Source organism: Anabrus simplex, chromosome 14 (genome assembly GCF_040414725.1).
Source record: "Anabrus simplex isolate iqAnaSimp1 chromosome 14, ASM4041472v1, whole genome shotgun sequence".
In the NCBI taxonomy this organism is placed as follows: Eukaryota; Metazoa; Arthropoda; class Insecta; order Orthoptera; family Tettigoniidae; genus Anabrus; species Anabrus simplex.
Window position 1 is genome coordinate 94,657,926 of NC_090278.1, and position 22,290 is coordinate 94,680,215.

Below are 22,290 nucleotides of genomic sequence, written 5' to 3' on the forward strand. Positions count from 1 at the left end.
AAAGTTCTGAAAATACACGTAATGCAAAAAAAGGTGTTGACGAAATCATGTTAAATTAACTTTGTTTATCCCATTTACTGGGTTCTAATAATTAATAAACTTATTGTATTGGATTACACAGAATATTTCAATGTTTTTGACAGTAAGTCGCTGGTGCTTTGAGCTCAGTAGATTCTTATATAGAGGGAAACTCACTCGACAACTACACAAACCAATGAAGCATTTCTTTTCAGCACTACAAAGGGAGTTCAGCAAAGTTATAAAGGTTTCCTTCTGGACTGTTCTTCAAATTTAATTCATATTTATCTTTGGCAAATCCAACAAGGTTCTCCGTTACACTCATTACATTCTTCCAAACTCTGAATCACAACTTCTTCTTAACCTTCAGCATGAGTTTGTGATGTGAAAAATATGTTCAGTGTTAGACTGGTAAAACACTAACATGGCCAATAAGAGAGTACACAGTTGATGGGTGGAACTGTTAAATTCATGCCAGTACTAACTGAACTTAGTTTAAACGGTTGCAGCATCGTTGTTTAAATTTTTATTTGTTTTCACAGTTGCGGCTTGGCCATTCTTGCTGCGATACAAATTACTGGCGATTATCATAAATTATATTTTAATATTTATTTATTGACTGTTGTTGACTTCTGATTAAACAAAATTTGAAGAGAAAAAAAAGATTCTGTATAATCTTTTAAAAACGCAGATGGAAATGGGACGAAAAAGTTCTGAAGCATGAAGCAGAAGGGGCAAGGTGGCAAAATGTAGTAATCTCACAAAAAAATGGTGCAAAAAGTGCAACAAATTGTGTTTAATTGGCTTCATTTCATGTCCCCAAATACATATATAGACCTGTCTGTATGGAAAGGTGCTGCACTTAAAATCCTTTCACTAGTGATAAACTAATTTCTTGATGTTGAAACACTGGTCAACAGAGAAGATGGGAGGGAGAGTATGGCACGAGCAGAAGCAAAGCCTAGGAGCCCCATGGCTGCCACACCACATTTTAAAAGAGATCTCTGCCTCTTACTTATGGCTGAGCATGCTGATGCTCCACTGACAGAGGGGCCTATATAATTTAAAACCCTGAAAACCTTCAAGTTAAAACTGTTGTGAAACATGGCTGTCTTGCTATAACGTCCATATCCTATGAAACACACAGTACCACAGTTTCACAAATCAATAACTAAGAGAGATGATCTTTACTAACAGCAAAGGGCCATAAAAGGTGATAAAGTTGACCATAAAAATCTACTGCCATTGCGGCTGGAAGAGAACAGGAGTCGACTATCAGAGGTTGATACGAAAGAGTCTGTCTTATCAATGCCTTACTTTAAGAAGTAATATAATAAAATTTACATTATGTCGAGATACACTCGCTGTGTATGTAAACTGAGAACTGGAAGTACAGACAAAGACTTGCTGCGAGAACTGCCAGTAAATTTCTTGCCACAACTAGCAATAAAGCATCGCCGTTCATACATCTTAATAATTAAAACATTGGACTTGTATTAAAACACAATTCTGAGCAAGGGATCATGTTAATCTTAAGGCCGGTCTCCACTGATTAACATTTAACAACATGTTCAATGTTAAATGTTGAATACTGTTTCATTTAACATTGTGTCCACACTTAATAAACATGTTAAACTTGACTTTGTTTATATATAGGCCCTAAGTAGTTCATCATATCAATTTGTGGTAATACATTTAGGTGGTGTCTAGTATTTTCAAATAAGGACAATGGACTCAGATGAAGAGGATTTGGCACTTTCTTATTGCCACTGTTGCTTCTTGTTATGACTTAGAAATGCAGTTTTATTAGACACATTTCCTCCCATCATCCTGCTCATTGCTTCAAAAGCAAACCACTTTGAAGTATAAACTTCATCTGCTCCCGCCCCCAACTTCTGACTTTTTTGCAATACTCGACTGTACTGGGAGCGGAGGGTCGCTAGGTTTTTTTTCAATGCACTCGCGGGAACAATTATAGATAATTTAGAGATCCTGGAAAGTGTTGGCTTTCTTTGCTTTATCTCTGTATTCCTTTGATGAGACATCCCACAAACAAGGCCTTTCTATTATATCATTAATTAAGTCCAAAGTAAAATTGCTCCACTCCATTTCTGACTATAAATTTTAGTATAACGCAGAGAGAACAACACACGTGGACGTACCGGTACCAGTACTGTATTTGTAGCTTATAACAAAGAGAATGAGTGTTGCGGAGTGTTGTAACTATAATCCTACTTCACGAAAAGCACGTCGTTTGCGTCGTTTGGCTATCTGTTGACATGAAAACAGCAAGCTGTGCCAACATCTCACGAACAACGAATTGACTGACTCGGAAAACACGCCTACATGTTAAAAGTGTTAACCTCAACATTCTGAGCTAACATGCAAAGTCAATTGGAAGACAACCACAATATACAGTACATGTCAATTGTAACATGTTAAATTTAACATGTTGGTGTTAAATGTTAATCAGTGGAGACCGGCCTTTAGGAATTACATTACTGAAGAATTGAGTTCCTCATACACTTACATCTTCAATAACCGGCATGTGGGTCCGCTCTCCATCCTCGTCGTCTTCTCTCTTATCGCTTTCCCTCCCGCTGCCCCGTTCGTCAGCCTTCTCGGCAGACTCCTGGTCTTCTTCGTCTGTACTGATGTCGCTGGCATCTCCAAAAAGGGCTTCAGCAGTAGCTGTAGAAGAATAATAGAGATATTCCTTCAATTACTGTAAAGAATAGCCCATAAGCAAGGCCTGGATTTTCACACTCTGAAAATGCTTCAAATATGCAATAAAAATGTGGAAAATATGCACAAAATATTCAAGAAATACAAACCACACCAAACCCCATGGCGCGACGACCACGAAGGGCCTACAAAGTGACCACTGCAGATTACGAGGTGTCGGCACGACTAATCTGCTTACCCACTATTCTTGGCTTTCCGGGCCGCTATCTCACTGTCAGAGAGCTCCTCAGTATTGTAATCGCTAATCACGTAGGCTGAGTGGACCTCGAACCAGCCCTCAGATCCAGGTAAAAATCCTTTCCTGGCCAGGAATCGAACCTGAAGCCTCCAGGTAAGAGGTAGACATGCTGCCCCTAAACCACAGGGCTGGCTTTGAGAAATACTGTATACTCTCAATTCAATGGACATAGGATATAATTCGACAAATAAATACAGATAATGAAAATAACTTTTTAAATTAAATGACAGATAGCACTTGGTAGCAATAGACAGGGTTTACAGTGGGGGGAGAAAAATGTAGATCTTTCGAAACCCTGAAGTTTGTGATGAAGCAGGCTGGTGACTATGACAATGAAGAACGGCTAAACACTGGCGAATGTGACCAAGGCTACCAAATTCTTAGCCAGGAGGAGATTGCTGAAGATGTGTTACAGGGCAATCAGAAAGTCGATGACGAAAAAGATGATGCAGAAGTGGTTCTAGTTGGTCCAAAAATATCAGCATTTAGAAAATATATAGCTGACATTATGTTGTTCATAGCTACCTCCTAAATCCAAGGTGATTGCTCTTTACATTTCAGGCAATTTCAATCAGTAATAATCAACTATCAATAATCAGCCACTGGTTGTGGCATCATACACAACCATTAAGCCGGCTCAAGGGAGATAGGGTCATCTTCCCTATCCCTCACATGAGTAATTCTTGTCTGGCGCATCCACATTGCAGGAGTGGATATCCTCCACATCAGTAGGCCAGTGTGAAGGAGAGCTAAGTTCAGGCAGGGACCCAGTCTCAGGGGATGCAACGTGGAACCCATGCTCAGGGTTACGGGTGAAGACCTTGACAGCATCTTAGGGAGAGAAGGAGACCTACGGAATGGTGAAGATGGTGGATGAGGAAGCCTATCCTCTCTGGGGAAAGTTAGAAGAGGAAACCACTGCCTTGTGGAGAAGAGGGATCTTCAAAGGCTAAGGGAGTAAACCCCGAAAGAAAATCCTCAGATGCGTTAGACTTAGCAGGTCAGCAGATGAGTAAATTTGTACTTGCTTTCAGCTATAAAACAAGCCTTCATGTTTGGTTGATTGTCTGATCTTCCGATCGAAACATTTTTGATTGAAGTCAGGGTTTACAATTCTAGATGTGATCTAGAAAGGTGAAAGATAACCCCAGATGTTCAAGGGTCCCACCACCAAGGTTATACCACCAACATATGAGGAAGTGATCAAAGCCAATAACTTGTTCAAGAACTATAAAGCAGCAGGAGAAAATCAGTTGGTTGCTGAATTATGGAAGAATGCCAATGATCAAACTCTCTGAAATTTGCATAAATGTATTACTGACATATGGAACTCTGAAAAAAATGCCTGAGGAATGGAACTTGGCAATAATCCACTCCCTACACAAGAAAAAGATATCCCTTGTTGATGTCACATATAAGATCTTTTCTAAAATTATTCACTCAAGAATACAGGAACAACTGGACCAAGAACTTGGAGAGTACCAAGGAGGATTTGGGCAGGCAGAAGTTGCCCAGATCAAGTCATTAGTCTTAAGTGGATTATGAACCATCACACACTGTTATTGTATTTACCTTACCTGAGACTGGGTGATAAATATAAGTAATACCGCATCATAAATCCTCAGGGTCCTTGCAAAAACAGAGGACTCAACTTTATATCATACATTAAATATCACACATTAAACAAGAGCCTAAACTTTGACTTACCAGCATCGCCACCAGCCCCCACATCTCCTTCTGCATCGCTCTCGTCACTTCCTACCGCAACACGTTTCTTCGATTTGCTTTTCACCTCCAAGTCAGAGCCACTATCATCGCTCAGGATGGCCCTCTTACGTTTCCTGTGAACAAACGCATTTCATTCAAGTGCTTGCCAGATTATAGGCTGTGGTATAGTTTTGCTCATTTATCTGGAGATCTCCTGTGCCTAGCAGCAGGAGTTTTGAAAACGAAGGAGAATTAGAGGTCACGCAATGTCTCCACTCCTTGTATGGTACCGAGAGCTCCTCGTGCGAGCCATAGGTTGCTCCTAACCAAACTCTGACCTAACCTTGTGACTAACAATGCTTTCCAGTGAAGCAGAATCTAACATGTATAACTGTTCCATTCTTCTTTCTGCCAAAACTAATTTTGAATAAAATGTATAAACTACCATTAAAAACAACATATGGTAACAGAATTACATCACAAAAAAGAAACTTAATTCAGGTATAATTCTGTTACCATAATTTTTTCTTCCAGGTAGTTTATAAGTTACGGTATTTATTAAAATTAATTTTGGCATATTGAAGAAACAGTTATAAATTAACTGAGTCAACACTGAAGGGAGATGGTTTCAGATATAAAGTATTTAAAAAAAACTAACGTCACTAACAGTAACCATTAGTGGGGCTATGGCACCGCAAGAGGCATCATGATTGTCATGTACATACACTCCACAGTTAATTTACTACACAATCGTTACAATGACAGCCGTGTACAACCATCATCCATCAGTGTGCCAAGCAGAGAACACAATTTTATAATGAGCTGTACAGTGCAGTAGACTGGAATCCAAGTAAGTGAAATCAAATTTCATAATTTATGAAATAAAAGTACCCAAATGAATGTTGTAATTATGCACACACACACGCACACACAAATGTCCTCATATTTATAAAAAAAAGTTCTCAAATGAAAATTATATTTATAACAAAAAAAAAGTCTTAATTAGTTTTGATTCGTAATACTTCCAAACGAACCTTCACAGTTTGTTTATCATAACCATTCGCCTTGAAATGTTCAGTGTTAAAAAGTTTCCTACATACCTTTCCCCAGCTTCGCTCCCAGACTTGGCTCCTTCATCTTCACTGCTATCCACCCCTCGTTTCTTCCTCGTAACCTCACCGTCACTCTTCTCATCTCCTGCAACAGTATTGCCTTTAAGAAACCTACTACAGAAACAATTTTTACAAATCAAACTAATGGACATCACTGGCTATTCCAACAATATATGATCTAATTCCCATGACCTCTGTTGAGGTACACATAACTTTAACGTTAGAAAGCTAATTCTTCATCAAACTGACAACACATCAATGTAAGATCTCGTAATCCACCTCTTCTAGGCAGTTGAACAGTTTGGCACGCCCAGTACCTTTAAATGTCCTTAAGCTTTCATAACTGCAACACAGACAGTCCTTTGTTGGTTAGTAAATAAGTTATTTGCTGTGTATTACGTGATTTATATATCCTGTAAGTTCAGTGAAAAAGAAAAACCTCCGACTCATCAGGAGTTTGGAAACTCCTAAGAGTGCGCAATCTGCCATGCATGTTGTGAATGACGTTGGTGGAAATACTTCACGTAAACATGTCTAGGGATGAACTAAAAGTACTAGAGTAAAGAAAACATAAGATCTATAACTTCTGTTCCAGCAAGCAGAGGAGAATGACAAGTATTTTGCAAGTAATGTGAACACCACCATGCAATATGCTGTTTGGAATGCACCGAAGGATGTTAAACGAGTTGGACTGCTCCTGTTAACAGTGTTCTGAGAAACAGGATTCCAGCAAGGTATAGCAGTTATTTTACATTCAGGCCAAATGGACTGCATCACTATTGACTTATCCAAGGGCAGAAAATGGGCGACTACTGACAAAATAGACAAAAGAGTGACAATAGGTGGCCGTCTAGAAGTGCGTTCATGAGCGGTTCGTGTTGGGCCTCAAGAAATCTTGTTTTTATGACACTAAAGTCTCCTTCATGGCTGCTACAATCCGGTGGGGAGATTATGAATTTCAAATGGTGTAATCATGGAATATAGCTTAAGGCAGCTATTACTGCATCTTTCTTTAAACCTTCATGTAATTAACAAATAATACCAGGAATGCAGAGCCATTTCTGTATCAACATGGTAGGGCACATGCAGCTGCTAACGGATACCAATATTTGTGATTAATTATGCGCATACTTAATTATGCGCAGATGTACCGGTGACTGTGAATTGAGTATTTCTAATGATGTTAGTGATTCCAGAAGTGATTTTGGAACTTCTGCATCAAAGTGTAGACAACAATCTCATGTTGAAATACAGCACGGAAGTGTTGAATGTGAGGAAAGGAACGTTAAGGACGACACAAACACCCAGTCCCCAGGCCAGTGATATTAATCATTTACAATTAAAAACCCCTGGCCCGGCCAGGATTCGAACCCAGGGCCACCGGGTGACAGGCGGACATGTTGCCCCCTACATCGCGAGGCTGGACAAACAAAGAAATACCACGCAACCTGATGAGAAAGTGTTCCAGGTTTGAAGTTGATATTTTGAATACCTTTTGAGTTACAGTAATTTGAGTGCAGCAGTGTAAGTTTGTTCTTGCAAGGTTCAACAACCCAATTAACAGGGCGTAGCAGCGTACGCTCACAGCCCGTCACTAAAGTGTTAATGGACTTTGAGTAAAGAACTGGAATCACTGTAATAGAGTTACAAGTAAGTTACAGGATTGTGAGATAAACAGCAGACAGTCGCTTGACGATAAACGGATGGAAGTACCTCATGGGGAATAGGCCTACTGGAAGTGCCCAGGTGTTAACATATGGAAAAATCTTCATTAGGATAATCATGGTAACAAGGTTGTAAATAAAGGTTTCAGTTCACTTCATAATTATGATTATGAGGGTATTCTGGGCTTGCAGTAAGGATGTACAGGAGAGGGTGTGTAAGTCGCTGGTAAGACCGCCAGTTCCAGTGTATGGGACCCTCACCAGGATTGCTTGATTCAAGAACTAGAAAATGGTGACTGAGCAAATTTATGTCATACTGTACGTCATTAAATACCAGTAAGTATTAACAAATGTTGCTATTTATAAGAAAATATGATCATCTAAATGACTAAGCATAAGCTCTTACGTTCCTTACATGCAGCATTAGCTCTCTACCGTTGAAATGTACAGTTCAGCAGGTCAGAATATTATATTTACAAAATTTCTCTGCATACGATGTCAACATTTCTTGATTTTACCTGGCTTTCCATTTAGTAATTAAATACTGCATAGTACAAATTTACCTGATTTTTCATTTTCTGATGCTCCTCTACTCTTTGGAGATCCTTTAGCTTTAGCAGAATGTTCTGATCCAGAATTGCTCCGTTCATCATCACTCTTGTGTTTGCCAGAACGGCTGGGCGTGCGTTCTGCCGACCTGCGTGATGATCTAGCACTTGCATTAGAACGAGGAGAGTCTCCTCCGGCTCGAGGACTTCCAGAATGTGCCGACTTGGGACTCTGAGAGCCTTGAGAACGAGGACTTTGATGTCGAGATGCAGGAGACTGTGATCTCCGCGATTCAGCACTTCCCGATCTGTGCGACTGTGGGCTCCGGGACTTGCGAGATTCCCTACTACCTGATCTACGAGATCTAGGGCTCCCAGATTTATGCGAAGTGGGGCTCCGTGAAGCTGACTTCTGAGATCTAGGACTCTGGGATGCAGATTTATGGGACTGAGGACTTCTAGATGCTGATTTACGTGAATGAGGACTTTGGGACGCAGATTTGTGAGAAGCTGGGCTCCGAGAGGCTGATTTCCGTGAAACTGGACTCCGAGAGGCGGATTTGTGTGAAGCAGGACTCCGAGATGCCGATTTGTGTGAAGCAGGACTCCGAGACGCCGATTTATGTGAAACAGGACTCTGAGATGCTGATTTATGCGACCGAGGGCTTGCCGATCTACGAGACAAAGGACTGGGACTCCGTGATTTTCGAGACTGTGGACTAACAGACTTGTGGGAGCCAGCACTTGAATGACGAGACTGAGGACTTGATTTACGGCTTGACTTTCCAGACTGAGGGCTGTGAGATCTTTCTGAATGAGGACTTCCAGACTGAGATCTGTCAGAGTGAGCGCTCTGAGAATGGTGTGAATGTTCACTAGCATTTGAGTCCGCAGAATGTCTACTAGACCGTGATCGACGACTTACATTAGAACGAGGAGAATGCTGGCTTGAATTAGAATGCCTTGATACATTAGATGGCGAGCGCCCAGATCGTCGACTACTGCTTGCGTTGGATCTTACGGACTTTTGACTAGCAGATCCATCGTCAGAATCTGCATTGGATGGTGATCCCGAGGAATACCCCCCATTCTGTACGGATCTGCCGGGAGTGGCCGATGCACTGGCAGTTCCGGCGTTGGTGTCACTCTCACTGCCAGAATTGGCACCGGATTCTCGTCCTGGGGTCGGTGCGGGTCCCCTCTCACTCGCAGGACTCCCACTGCGACTGCTGCTTCTGCTTGACTGAGCTGAGCCACTCTCCGAATCCGATCCAGAACCTTTACCTGAAATAAAAATAACATCATATATAACCCAGGAAGTTTTACCAGATATATTATTATTAAGCATACTTCACTATTACAATATGAACTATGACGAAAAAATATTTACAAATGTACAAATAACTTATTTATCTAGTCTATCGTCTCTAACATAGTCTCCAAGATTTCCAAGCAAAGTGATGCCAATTTATGTGACTAAGAACTTCTAAATGCTGATTTACATGAAGCAGGGCTTTGATGATTGTGATGATGCTTGTTGTTTAAAGGGGCCTAACTTCTAGGTCATCGGTCCCTAACGGAACAAAATGAGATGAAATGCACTGACAATTTAAAAGTACAAAATTCATCCACTGACCAGAATTCAAAAAATGTGTTGATGAAGAATGAATGGATGAATATGAATTTAAAACAGTCAGTGGATCCAACCTGCAATGCCTCACCTTCCCAGAAATTATAAGACTGACCAAGGTACTGCTTCCAAAGAACAATTCTGAATCGATGATGCTTGTTGTCTAAAGGGGTTCAATATCCAGGTAAATGGTTCCTCATAATGGCACTTATCGCTAGTAAAGTAGAACCATGGTATTTCTCAAGTTGTGGTACTAATCAAAGGTGTTCCAAACATTACGGTGAAAATGAAATGAAACCCTTCAACCTGTTTTCAGTTATTGACCAGGTCAGGGATGTAATGAATGAAACATATATAGGCTGTTATTACAATGGGGTCGCCACTCCCAAGGTGATTTATTAATGGGTGATAAATGCTATGAAATGAGAATGGAGAGTGTTGCTGGAATGAAAGATGACAGGGAAAACCGGAGTACCCAGAGAAAAACCTGTACCGCCTCTGCTTTGTCCAGCACAAACCTCACATGGAGTGACAAGGATTTGAACCACGGTATCCAGCAGTGAGAGACCGACGCGCTGCTGTCTGAGCCACGGAGGCTCTAAACATTACGGTACTACTCATAAATATTGTACAGGTAATGCAGACCTATCGTGTTTCTCACATAATGGCACCACTCGTAGGCAACGCAAACCCATGGTGTACCTCACATAGGTGTACTAATCACAGGTAATGGAAACCCACAGTGAACCACTCTTGCTGCTACTAATCACAAACCTATTGTGTACCTAACATAGTGGTACTACTCGCAAGTATACACGACCCATGGCTTTCCCCGCTTGATGGTACTAATAACAAGTAGTTTCATGCTTCTAATTCAATCATCCCATGGTCGCCCCTTTTAGTAACCTCTTACGACAGGCATTCATCGTCTATGGGTGTATTCATCGTCTGCATCCCCCACCCAAATGGGATAACAGACGGAACCAAAACAAACAGATTGGAACTTCATTGATGGTTTCCTCTATGGTCACTTACAGTTTACCACGCACCTGTTACTTTTCTAACACAGCTTCTCAATTTTGTCACTGCCCTCCCGACCATTTAAAATAAGGCAAATGCACCTAGTCAACATTGGAAACAATCTTTGAGAACGGGACCGCTAAAGTGAGAAGAAATTGAGAGTGCTGCTATTCTAAAACTTTAAATTCATCGGTGTTTTTCCATCACTTATCACATACATTTCACCTGGCAAGTTATCTCCTCTCAAACTTGGTTCCTCAAGCTTTTTCGCTCCCCTCCTTGCCATTCGTGGATGGTGTTTCTACAAAGACAGACTGTCAGCCTGAATTTTCAACACATTGATTTTGTCCTGTTTTTGAATTATCACACTAAAAAAAATTTACTCTAAGAGGTTCGCAACCTCACTATTAGCATTTTTTGTTTCGTTTCTTTTATTTTATTTTCTTAGGTTTAGCACATTTTTTGGATTCAATTATGTTTTATATTAACCCTTGGTTTATTGAATTTGTCTCAGCGAGTTATTTATTGCTCCCTCTAGTGATGTAAATATTATTGTATATTGTTATTGTTTTTATTTTCATCTGTCTCTGTTGTTTTTTATTTGTTCATGCATTATGTTTTTAGCACATTTTTAGCTTATATTATATAGATTACTTTACCATCCCCTTATTTCACCGAAGATGGCTCAAACGAGTCGAAACATGTTTGAATTTTATTGCTCCATCTAATGATGGAAATATGTTTTGTATTGAATTAGGATACATTTAATTTTTTGCTTTGTACAGATATCCCCACACACCAGGAGCACAGTAACGTATGTGCCTTTTCATCTACAAAAACCCTCAAACCAGAGATAGTATTACAGTTGGCCACAAGGGTCTGCCACCTCCCCTATTACTGTTAGCTGCTGCCGTCCAGAAGTTACTAACTTACTGCATTACCATGCCAGAAGATTTTGCATCAATAGTTGACGCCGTGCTACCCAATACTCACTACGTTCAGCTGCGCGCTGTCATTTGTTTATTCTCATGCGACCTTCTATTTGAGGACGTGAGTACATGCTCGAACGGTCAACTATGTTGTTTAGTTGGGAAATAAGACTAGTGAAAAAACCACTCTACTGTGATGAAGCAAAGAGCGCCTGGGGGCATTAAGGTGTTTCATATAAAATTACTTTTGTTCTGTTTTTCAAATGTAGTTTCCTTTACAAGGTGCTTTTATTCAGCCAGGGTTGGTAATGTGATCTAATTATCATCGTTGATGGCAACGACGTCACATTCTTTTCACATTGGCAAACAGGGTTGCAGGTAGCTACTTTAGCAATCGACAACGGCGGGTGCTGCTCTTTATTAGGTTATAAAAGTAAATGTACTTCCAGGGGTGTGCTGGTGGGTTCCTAGACATCGCAATGAACACATCTCTCCTCTAAAGATTTGCATAATTTCCACTTCATTATAATGTTACAAACTTTGGGTTGCATGGTGACAACTTTTGCCGATTTTGCTAATAATTCTGGACAGGTCTTTGTAACCATGGAAAGGTTTACTTCGCATTGTGATTGGAAAATCATTTCAAGTTCAATTTATCTAAGTGCCCGTAAATGTGGTACGCATAACTTTTATGTTTGTTGTCATACCTAGGTGAACTTCGTGCTATGTAAAAACCAAGAACAATGCTCACATCCTTTAATATTCACTACAATACATCACTGTAGCAAAGTTGCTGTATATGTTACTTCACCAAGCTGAGTAACTTCGGCTAACAGTGGCCACGGCTTTTCAGCTCTGTATTCAGGAGAATGTGGGCTGGTTCCACCGTTGTCTGTCTTGAGAACGGTTTTCCGTTGTTTTCTATTCTTCCTACTAAGACGACTGTCAGAACAGTTCCTTGTATAGGCCACAGTCGCTCCGCTCGCACCTTCACCGCAATACGTCTCCTGCCTTGACTGAAGAAGTTACCCACTAGGAGGCTTGCCTTACCACACCAGGGTACGGAATGAAAACATAATAATAGTAGTAGGTTTTTTTGGTTTTTTTTTGCTAGTTGCTTTACGCCGCACCGACACAGATAGGTCTTATGGCGACGATGGGACAAGGAAGGGCTAGGAGTGGGAAGGAAGCGGCCATGGCCTTAATTAAGGTACAGCCCCAGCATTTTCCTGGTGTGAAAATGGGAAACCATGGAAAACCATTTTCAGGGCTGCCAACAGTGGGGTTCGAACCTACTATCTCCCGAATACTGGCCGCACTTAAGCGACTACAGCTATCGAACTCGGTAGTAGTAGTAGTAGTAGTAATTTTAGCTTTGTTGTGCACTCATAGAGTAGTCTTGATAAAATGGATCCTTGGTTATAAGTGTTCTACCATATCACGAGTGAAGGAACCATACAAAGAACTTTTAGTGAAATGATTTAACTATGTTATATTTTACTGATTTGTGTTTTACTTTGGCATATTTGAGATGTGAAAAAATGTTGTAAACCTCCTGAAAACTCTGTCACAAGCTGCCTCTGTGGCACAAGGGGGTCAGACTTCATTCAAGTTTGTGTGTATAATGCTACTTAAATTTCATCATTGGTGGGTGGGCTTCTGACGGGCAAGAACTAGCTCAAAGAAGATAAGTTGCTAGCTGCATTTGTAGTCGACATGTCGTCTCATTGGCACCCACTCTACTAAATTTACCTTAAATTTTAAAATATTTTTCTCTTTTATTTTTTTAAATGAATTAGGCCTAAATATTCGAAACGTGTTACAACTTCGGGTTGCACGGTGTCAACATTTGCAGTTTGTTTACCCAATATTACCTTCCTTTTTTTTTTTCTTGGCAGGAGAGTTCTGTCTAGTAGTTTTCCCCCTTTTTCACTTAAAACAACTACCATCACAACTCTTTCATGGACTACTAGACCATTACGTTCGTATCTTTTAACCATCTAACACATTATTTTTCGAAGAACCACGGGAAACATCATTACGAGGATGCATGATCGTAAAGTTAAGCCATCAACGTGTTCGCATCCTTAAAGGTCTTTTGAAACATGATCAACGAGAACAGCCAAGTTTGGTGTTCAATATCTGTCCCTCACTTAAATTAGCTGCTATGTCAACATATACAAACAATAAACAACTCATCCATAAGCAACAACAAAATAAATTACATAAACAGTAAAAGTAATTTAAAGTAACATTCAACACGAACTGCAATGCTAGGACAGACGCCACTCTCACCTCTCTGAACAAAATAATAAATAATATATTAATCAATATTTAAAAGTAGCTTAATGCTGAAGATATAATAACAAATTAGTGGGAAGAAGTGCTGCAACACACGTACTCACCGCTGGATTCCGCTTCGCTTGAATCTTCCCAAACTCTGTTGGGAGCCATTGCTGATATTCTCTTGTCACTTTAAACGAGGTCTGTAAATTCTACATGTATACCAACGACATCACATCTTTGCGCAATTAGAAAATCAATTTTTACAGTTATGCTTCATATTTACTGCATATAAGTGAATGTCTAATCGATTAAAAACATATAATATAGTTTTGTATACCGGTACCTATAAAAAAATACAGTAGAGATACACTATATGTCTATAATTCGAAGCAAAGAGAATAAGTATTCGAAGTTCACACATCGATTCTGTAGGTTGTCATCATTGGTCTATGACAATTTTTTCTTTCAAAGTGTAATTGATTGGTGCATTTAAGCGGGCTATTCAATTCCATTTGCTTTCGGATACGTGGTGTGCTCTTCTATAGTGCTACTCTCAAAGAATTTAATAATTCACCATACTTCTGCCCAGAAGCAGAATTCTTCATTTGTGATAGGTAATTTTGTCCTTATTTTTTTAATTCGTGAACAATATCCAAGTATATTATTACTTTTTAGCTTAGTGTGAAATCCAGGTGTCTGTACAATGCCCATGTAATGAAGAAACTTGCAAGATGTATTGTAAATCAAACACCGCCGTCTCGATCCTCTTATACTGCCTGCTCTATGCCACTAGTTTAACACAGGAAGGCGCGACTACGAATAGTTCTCCAAATCGCCGTAAGAGTGCAGCAGTAGACGCACAATCTTCGCTGTCAGTGTGGCTGTAGCACTGTATTATTGGTGCATGAATGAGTGTGAAAACCTGAGTTATTTTGTACAAGAGTAAACGTGTCTGGTCACTTTCGTTCGTACAAGATATATTTTGAATAGAACCGTGAAATGAATTAATCATGTTATGTTTATAGATATTTCAAAAGTGATTTTATGGTGTTGGTACTTGTTTCTTTCCGTTCGTGCAAGGTATATTTTTCATAGAGCTGAAACTTCAGATTCTTTCCCCGAAATATTCAACTGTTGTATACCATGTTGTCAATCTCGGCAAGGTTGTTCGCAGCCAGAAAATATACGACTCCATGAAATACAGTCTAGAAGAGAATTGAGAGAAAAGCGGCTGTCGGCTTTATCTAGGCAAGGACCTAATGAAGGAAGTAATTGGATATCCTCAGATTACTCTCGCATCTGTACCTTAACACCTTATTTCAGAATTTGATGGAGCCTCCGCGGCTCAGGCGGTAGACGCCGGCCTCTCACCGCTGCGTTCTGTGGTTCAAATCCCGGTCACTCCATGTGAGATTTGTGCTGGACAAAGCGGAGGCGGGACAGGTTTTTCTCCGGATACTCCGATTTTCCCTGTCATATTTAATTCCAGAAACACTCTCGAATATCATTTCATTTCATCTGTCATTCATTAATCATTGCCCCGGAGGGGTGCGAAAGGCTTCGCCAGCCGGCACAATTCCTATCCTCCCTGCTAGATGGGGGCTTCATTCATTCCATTCCTGGCCCGGTCGAATGACTGGAAAGAGGCTGCGGATTTTTTTCCAGAAGGTGATTAAAGCCGTGGAGGATAGTGGATTCCTTGTGATAAAAATTGTGACGGACAATCACAAAACGCCTTCATGTTTAGACATTTTGGACAACCTCAGATATTCAGACGATAATATTCCAATCAAACTAGAAACAGGAAATCAAATCCTAAATTGCGGGTACTAGGTTCGTGTTGTTGAAGAGAGGATGGAGTGTGACATTTGTGTCAGCAACATCTCACTGCCTAGAACTTCGACACCTCTAAATGGAACTGATTATACATCAGGACAGAGGAGGAATTCCATACCCAAAACCTAGTTTTGTTGCTCTGGTGAAGCATCTCCAGGAGTTCGTTTAAACTGATGTGCCCTATAGTCGAAGTCGTTCAAGCGTATGAGCGTAATACGAGGACTTGCGACGTCTTCCCTTTCAGAATACCGGGCGAGTTGGCCGTGCGGTTAGGAGCGCGCAGCTATGAGCTTGCATCCGGGAGATAGTGGGTTCGAACCCCACGGTCGGCAGCTCTGAAGTTGGTTTTCCGTGGTTTCCCATTTTCACACCAGACAAATTCTGGGCTGTACCTTAATTAAGGCCAGGCCGCTTCCTTCCCATTCCTAGGCCTTTACTATCCCATCATCGCCATAAGACCCATCTGTATCGGTGCGACGTAAAACAAATATTTAAAAAAACTTTCAGAATGTGTTTTATTACAGTGTGAGGTCAAAGAACATCAGCAAAATGTTAGTGATACCATCCTAACCAAGTTCGTAAGACCAACCAAGGGGGATGTTTTCATTCCCCTTCCCGAAGGGAAGGGGCGGGCCACCTAGAAGGTAACGCCTTCTCTCTGGCCAGGAGATTTGGCGGGTTTGGGGGATTGCTGGAGTTGGAAAAAGAGGGACGGAGCTTTGTGATTGTTGAAGGAGTTGGGAGGGGGTCTCGACCTCTCGGCTAAGTATTTATTGATCTTCCAGTGTATATACAGTATTTTACAATATTTTACATTTTACATTTGTTTGATACTTTGGATTATACAAAATTGTTTGTTCTTGTTCTTCTTCTTCTTCCCTGTCTGATTGTATGTTGTGTTCTGAAGGATATCCTTAACCCCCGGTTTTTTATGTTTGTTTTTGTTTTTATTGGGGGGTTATAAGGATATTTACAAAGTGTTCTTAATTTGTTCATTCTGTACAAGGATTTTATAATATTTGGCTATTTACAATTATTTACAATTATTTTCAATTATTTGCATGTTCTGACTACATTATCTATACAGAATTATTGAGGTTTTTACAATTATCTACACAGAATTATTTGCAGTATTATGTTGTTTACATTATTACAACTTGTTATTGTGGTTTTTACAGGATATGCTTCTTTACATTATGTACAGCTGATTATTGAAGTTCTGCAATCTTCACATATTTGTTGTGTTATACCTCTCGTCCTTACGAGCAATGGGGCCTCGTGTTGTTGGCATGCCCTGCTTCTGTAACAGAATTGATACAGGTTAGTCACATTGCTTGGGTATAGTTGATAAGGGGGGGGGAAGCTCGGTGGGGACTCTTGGGTTGTTTGATGTTGTAGGTGTGTGGAGGTTCGGGTTTTGGAGAAGTTATGGTGATTTGTCTGCTGGATTAGACATCACAGCCTGTTCCTCTATGCATCGTCCCCATCGGGTGGGGGGAGGGATCGGTGGAGGTGATATGGGGTTTGGACGAAGTGGGGGTTGGGGGGAGGGTCTCCGCGGAGTAGTAGGTTGAGGGATGGGTTATCCCGTTCAAGGGCTCTGCGGTAGGATCTGTGGAATTGGGTGAGGACGTAGGTGTCAAGTGGTGGGAAGGGGAATATTTCAAGTAGGTCGGCCGTGGGGTATCGGAAGGGGAGTCGGAGTGCATGGCGGACAGTACGGCGTTCTATGGAAAGTAGGGGTTGGTACAGGTTCGGGTGAGATTTGGCAACAGCTGCCCAGGTGATGAGGCCATAAGTGATTTGGGGTCGGACAAAGGATTTATAGGTATGCAGGAGTAGTGAGGTTTTAAGGCCCCACCGGGTCCCGGCCAGGCGGCGCACTAACCGAGCTCGGGTGGCGGTCTTGGATTTTAGGTATTGGAAGTGTGGGCGGAACGTTAGATGTTGGTCAAAGAGGATGCCGAGGTATTTGAGGGTGGGTTGGGTTTGGATGGGGGATCTCCGGATCTGAAGTTGGAGGTTGTCCGGGTTACGGGATATACTGGTTTTTCCCCGTCTTCGTCGGAATAGGATGGATTGGGTCTTTTCAGGGTTGAGTTTTAGGTGCCACCGGTCGCACCATGTGAGGAAGGAGTTGAGGTAAGGTTGGGCTGCGCGGTTTATAGCTTGGACTGAGTGTAGGGGGGCTAAGATGGCGGTGTCATCTGCGAACTGTAGGAGTTGGATGGGGGGGGGGAGGTTGAGGGATGTCGGCCACAAATAGGATAAATAGTAGTGGGGAGAGGGGTGAGCCTTGCGGGACGCCTAGTGTGAGGGGAAACGTGGATGATAGTTGGTTCCTGATGGAGATTTGGGTTGAGCGGTTTGTGAGGTAGGAGGAGATGAATCGGACATAGGAAGTGGGGATGGCGAAGTATCTGAGTTTGAAAAGGAGGGCGGGGTGCCAGACGGAGTCGAATGCGAGCTGGAAGTCGAAAGTGATTAATAGGGTGGGGCGTGCTCGGTTGAAGTTGTTGGCAGTTGTTTGGACAAGTCTGAGGAGTTGGTCTTCGGTGGATAGTTTTGGGCGGAATCCGAATTGGGATATGGGTAGGAGGTGGTGGGATTGTAGATGAGGGTGGAGGCGGCGGACTAGGATTTTGTCTAGGATTTTTGCTAAAACTGTGATAAGGATGATGGGGCGGTAGGAGCCTAGTTCGGAGGGTGGTTTGCCTGGTTTGGGAAAAAGGAGCATTGTGGTGTGTTTCCAGGGTGTGGGGTAGAACCCAGTGCGGAGGATATAGGTGTATAGGTCAGCCAGTAGGGATAGTAGGTTATGGGGTGCGTGACGGATATGAAGGTACCGGGTTTTGTCTGGTCCTGGAGCTGTGTTCCGGGATTTGGAGAGGACTGATTGAATTTCTGCCGGGGAGATAGGTACGTCTAGGGCGTGGTTCGAGAGGGTATGGTTGTTGGAAGGTGTGAGTTGTGGGGAGGAGGCATGGTTTAGGTATAGGTCGGTGTTGGTTCTATCGAAGTGAGGGTCTCCGTGGGTGTTGAAGCGTTGGTGGTAGTATTGAGCAAAGGCTTCCAGTTTTTCCTCGGTGTTTGCTGGAGCTATGCCTCTGTGGATGATGGGGTATCTGGGTGTGGGTTTGGTGCCAAGGAGGTTGTTAAGTTTGGCCCAGAATTTAGCAGGTTGGGTTTTTAGGGAGTCTAGTTTGGTGCAGGTTTGTGCCCAGGAGCGGCGGGTATGGGCTGTTAGGTAATTGCGGATAGTTCGAAGGATTTGGCGATGGAGGCGTAGGAAGTAGGGATCTCGGGACCGCATGAATTCTCGGTGGTAGGAGTGGGATAGTTTTTGGAGGTGTACGAAACGGGGGGGGAGTCGGGGTTGGGAGGGGGAGTGGAGAGTTAGGGGGATACTGGATTCTGATGCTGTGGTTATGGCGGAGAGGATAAATGTGTTCATGTTATCAACGGATGGTTGGTCGGTCGGAAATGGAGGGGGGTTCTCGAGTGCTTGGTTGAGTGAGGCTTGGTAGGCGGGCCAGTCGGCTTTAGAGAAGTTAAGGATTGGTCTAGGGGGTGGTGGAGGCGGGCGTGGATTAGTGGATGGGATTTGGAGTAGGACTGGGAGGTGGTCACTTCCTATGCTGGGTAGAAGCTGTACTGTGATGAGGTGGGTTAGGGAATTGTGGGCAATTAAAGCATCTGGTGTGGTGTTGGAGGCGGGACGGGTGGGACCAGGGAAGGGTATTAGGGAGCAGTTGTGGTCGCTCAAAAGATTTTGGAGTTCGGTCATAGCTCGGCGGGATCGGTGGGTTAGATTGAGGTCTGCTATTAGTATAAAGTGGGGGAAGGTATCGCATAGGTAGGTGATGAAGTCTAGGGGGAGAGGGATGTTCGACCGGTGGTATATAGTTGCTAGGTGTAGGACTCGGGAGCGGAAGTATACGGTTGTTATGACGGCTTCTTGGAAGTTGTGGGGGTGGGGTGGGGTGTGGGGGCGGGTGGGGAGGGGGGAACGGATGGCGATGGCTGAGCCCCCTCGCCCTATGTCGTGGGGGTGGTCAGCGCGGTAGATGGCATAGCCGGGGAGGTGGGCGGACTGGTAGGGACGGAGCATGGTTTCGTTGAGAAGGATGGCGTGGGTGGAATGTTGGAGGGCCAGGGCTTTTAGGAGTAGTCGTTTGGAGTGGAAGGATTGAATGTTGAGGAAGAGAATGGAGATTGGTTCCTGGGGCCGAGGACGCCGGGAGGGATTAAGGGCCATTATACCTGTGTTTCTAGGCGGGTGAAGTGAAAGTGGGTGTTTAGTCCGGAGAAGGAGGCTTGGAAGTGTGCGCTGAGGGTTTGGTTAGCTGCTGCCTGGAGTTTGGAAATTACCAGTGATCGGTGGTAGGGGTGTATGTTCATGAGGGAGAGGGTGACAAAGCGGATTATATCTTCTAGGGTTGGTGGGGGGAAGATGGATTGGTTGGGTTGGGTGGGGGCATCTATGGTTTGAAATGGGGCTACTAGCTCGGGTCGGTTTTCTGGAGGTTGGGGGCGAGCTTTGCATTTGAGGGAGTAAGTTGGGTGGGATTCTCCGCAGGTGTTACATTTGGGGGGGAGTTGGACGTTGGGGCATCGTAAGACCTCTATTATTTGATATTGCGTTGGCAAGAACACAAAAAGTACGGTACCACTCCTAGCCTTCGTCCAGGAAAATATTTAAATTGTGCATGAAGAGGCCAACTGCGACTTCGTGCAGGTAATATTGCCGATATTTAATATTACTGATGTAATTTACGAGCTTCAGTGAACATATGACCATACTGCATAGTGTTTTGTAGGCTGTCGTCATTAGAATAAGTTTAGACCATTGTGCGTCTATGTCTGCCATCTAGCGGAGAAATTTTGTCGCAGCGTAGTCGCAAAAAGGCTCGCATAGAGCAGGCAGTATAGGAGGATCGAGACGGCGGTGAAATCAAATGTCATGCTTCCACTTAGGAAATCAAGATAGCACCTCTGTTTCTTCAGCTAATATAAGAAGAAAGTAAGTACAACTTTACACCACTTTATACCCACATCTTACATAAGCTTCATTTAAGGAAGATGTAGGAAAGATTATGGTAGGTCTATGTTAATAATTTGGAAATCCTACAAAAAAGAGCCATAAAAACCATATATGGATATTTAATATCTTATAGTACCCATGCAATATCTGAATATGCTTCTGAAAAACTATGATGCTAACACATTAAAAATCTATCTCTTAGTTATCCAAAACTGTACCTGTTTCTTTACTGACAAAGCTATACTATCACATGACGTTTTTCCAGGGTCAAATGTTCTGCCATTCCATAAGCAAATTGCATTTTTATCATCAATCTTTCTGTATAAGCTAGACAGGAAATTAACGTGATCTGCTGTTAATTTGTCCCATTTTAGTAAAATTCATAGATATGAAACTAGAGGGGTTTCTTTTTTTTCTTTTTTCTTTTTTTCTCTATGTCGCACCGACACAGATAGGTCTTATGGCGATGAAACTAGAGGATCATTGGATATATCCCTCTCACTCCTATTCAGTAAAGTATGGAGTGAAAGGCATAGAATCATCAATGTTTAGGGAACGTAATGTATTGTCTCCTGTTATACAGAACTGTAAATTGGTTAAATGTTTTAAGATAAAACTGAAGGAATATTACTCCTATCTTAATGCAACCTCTATATAACTTACTTTCATTAATATATGGATATATTGTCCATGTTTAATATCTTATACCCATGCAATATCTGAATATATTTATGAAAAAAAAAAAAACTATGATGCTAACACATTAAAAAAACTATCTCTTAGTTATCCAAAACTGTGCCTGTTTCTTTACTGACAAAGTTATACTATCTGTAATGTAATGTAATATTAACAAAAGTATGTACTGTACTGTCCCTATCATGAGCCATAGGCTTATGGGACCTTTGGTCACCAATATATAAATAAATGATAAACCTTTAATACTTGTCAAAATAGAATGCAGAACAACATGGTATCATTCAACACCCAAATTTGTTGCACGTATAATTACACAAATATGTTATGTCTAGTCTGTTTAGAGCTGTAGTCTGACAAACAGAACCAGATAGAGAGTGAATAATGGGAAGCTGTGATATTGGTCCAGAAAAACATCTGTACTTTATGGGAAGTGAAATCGGTTGGTACTATGCATTCATTTTATCTTCACTCTTGATTTACTTTTGACAATATTGGAAATTTTACCTTCATTTTTATTTGGTTTGTTCACAACAGAAAAGCTATGATAGGTTCAGGTGGGTTTTTTTTTTTTACCCTATAATTCATTGGTGTTTCCTTTTACCATAAAAGTCCGACCTCTTGACTGAATGGTCAGCGTAATCACCTTCGGTTCAGAGGGCCCCGGTTTTGATTTCCGGCCGGATTGATGATTTTAATTTTGTCTGGTTAATTCCTCTAGCTTGGGGACTTGTATTTGAGTACGTCTTTGAGCTTGCATCCGGGAGATAGTAGGTTCGGACCCCAGTGTCGGCAGCCCTGAAGATAGTTTTCTGTGGTT

The 22,290-nt window shown here is 41.9% G+C and overlaps 1 protein-coding gene across 1 annotated transcript in view; it reads right to left on the reverse strand.

Annotated features, from left to right (window-relative positions):
* Atu (Another transcription unit) overlaps nt 1-14,065 on the reverse strand; it is a 39,503-nt gene extending 25,438 nt beyond the window's left edge. The window contains exons 1-5 of the mRNA XM_067157622.2: nt 14,017-14,065; nt 8,048-9,316; nt 5,809-5,905; nt 4,709-4,842; nt 2,549-2,709 (exon numbers count right to left, since the gene is read on the reverse strand). Of these exons, the coding sequence (XP_067013723.2) occupies nt 2,549-2,709; nt 4,709-4,842; nt 5,809-5,905; nt 8,048-9,316; nt 14,017-14,065 (1,710 nt within the window). The remainder of the gene's footprint in view (nt 1-2,548; nt 2,710-4,708; nt 4,843-5,808; nt 5,906-8,047; nt 9,317-14,016) is intronic.
* Between the last annotated feature and the right edge of the window lie 8,225 nt (nt 14,066-22,290).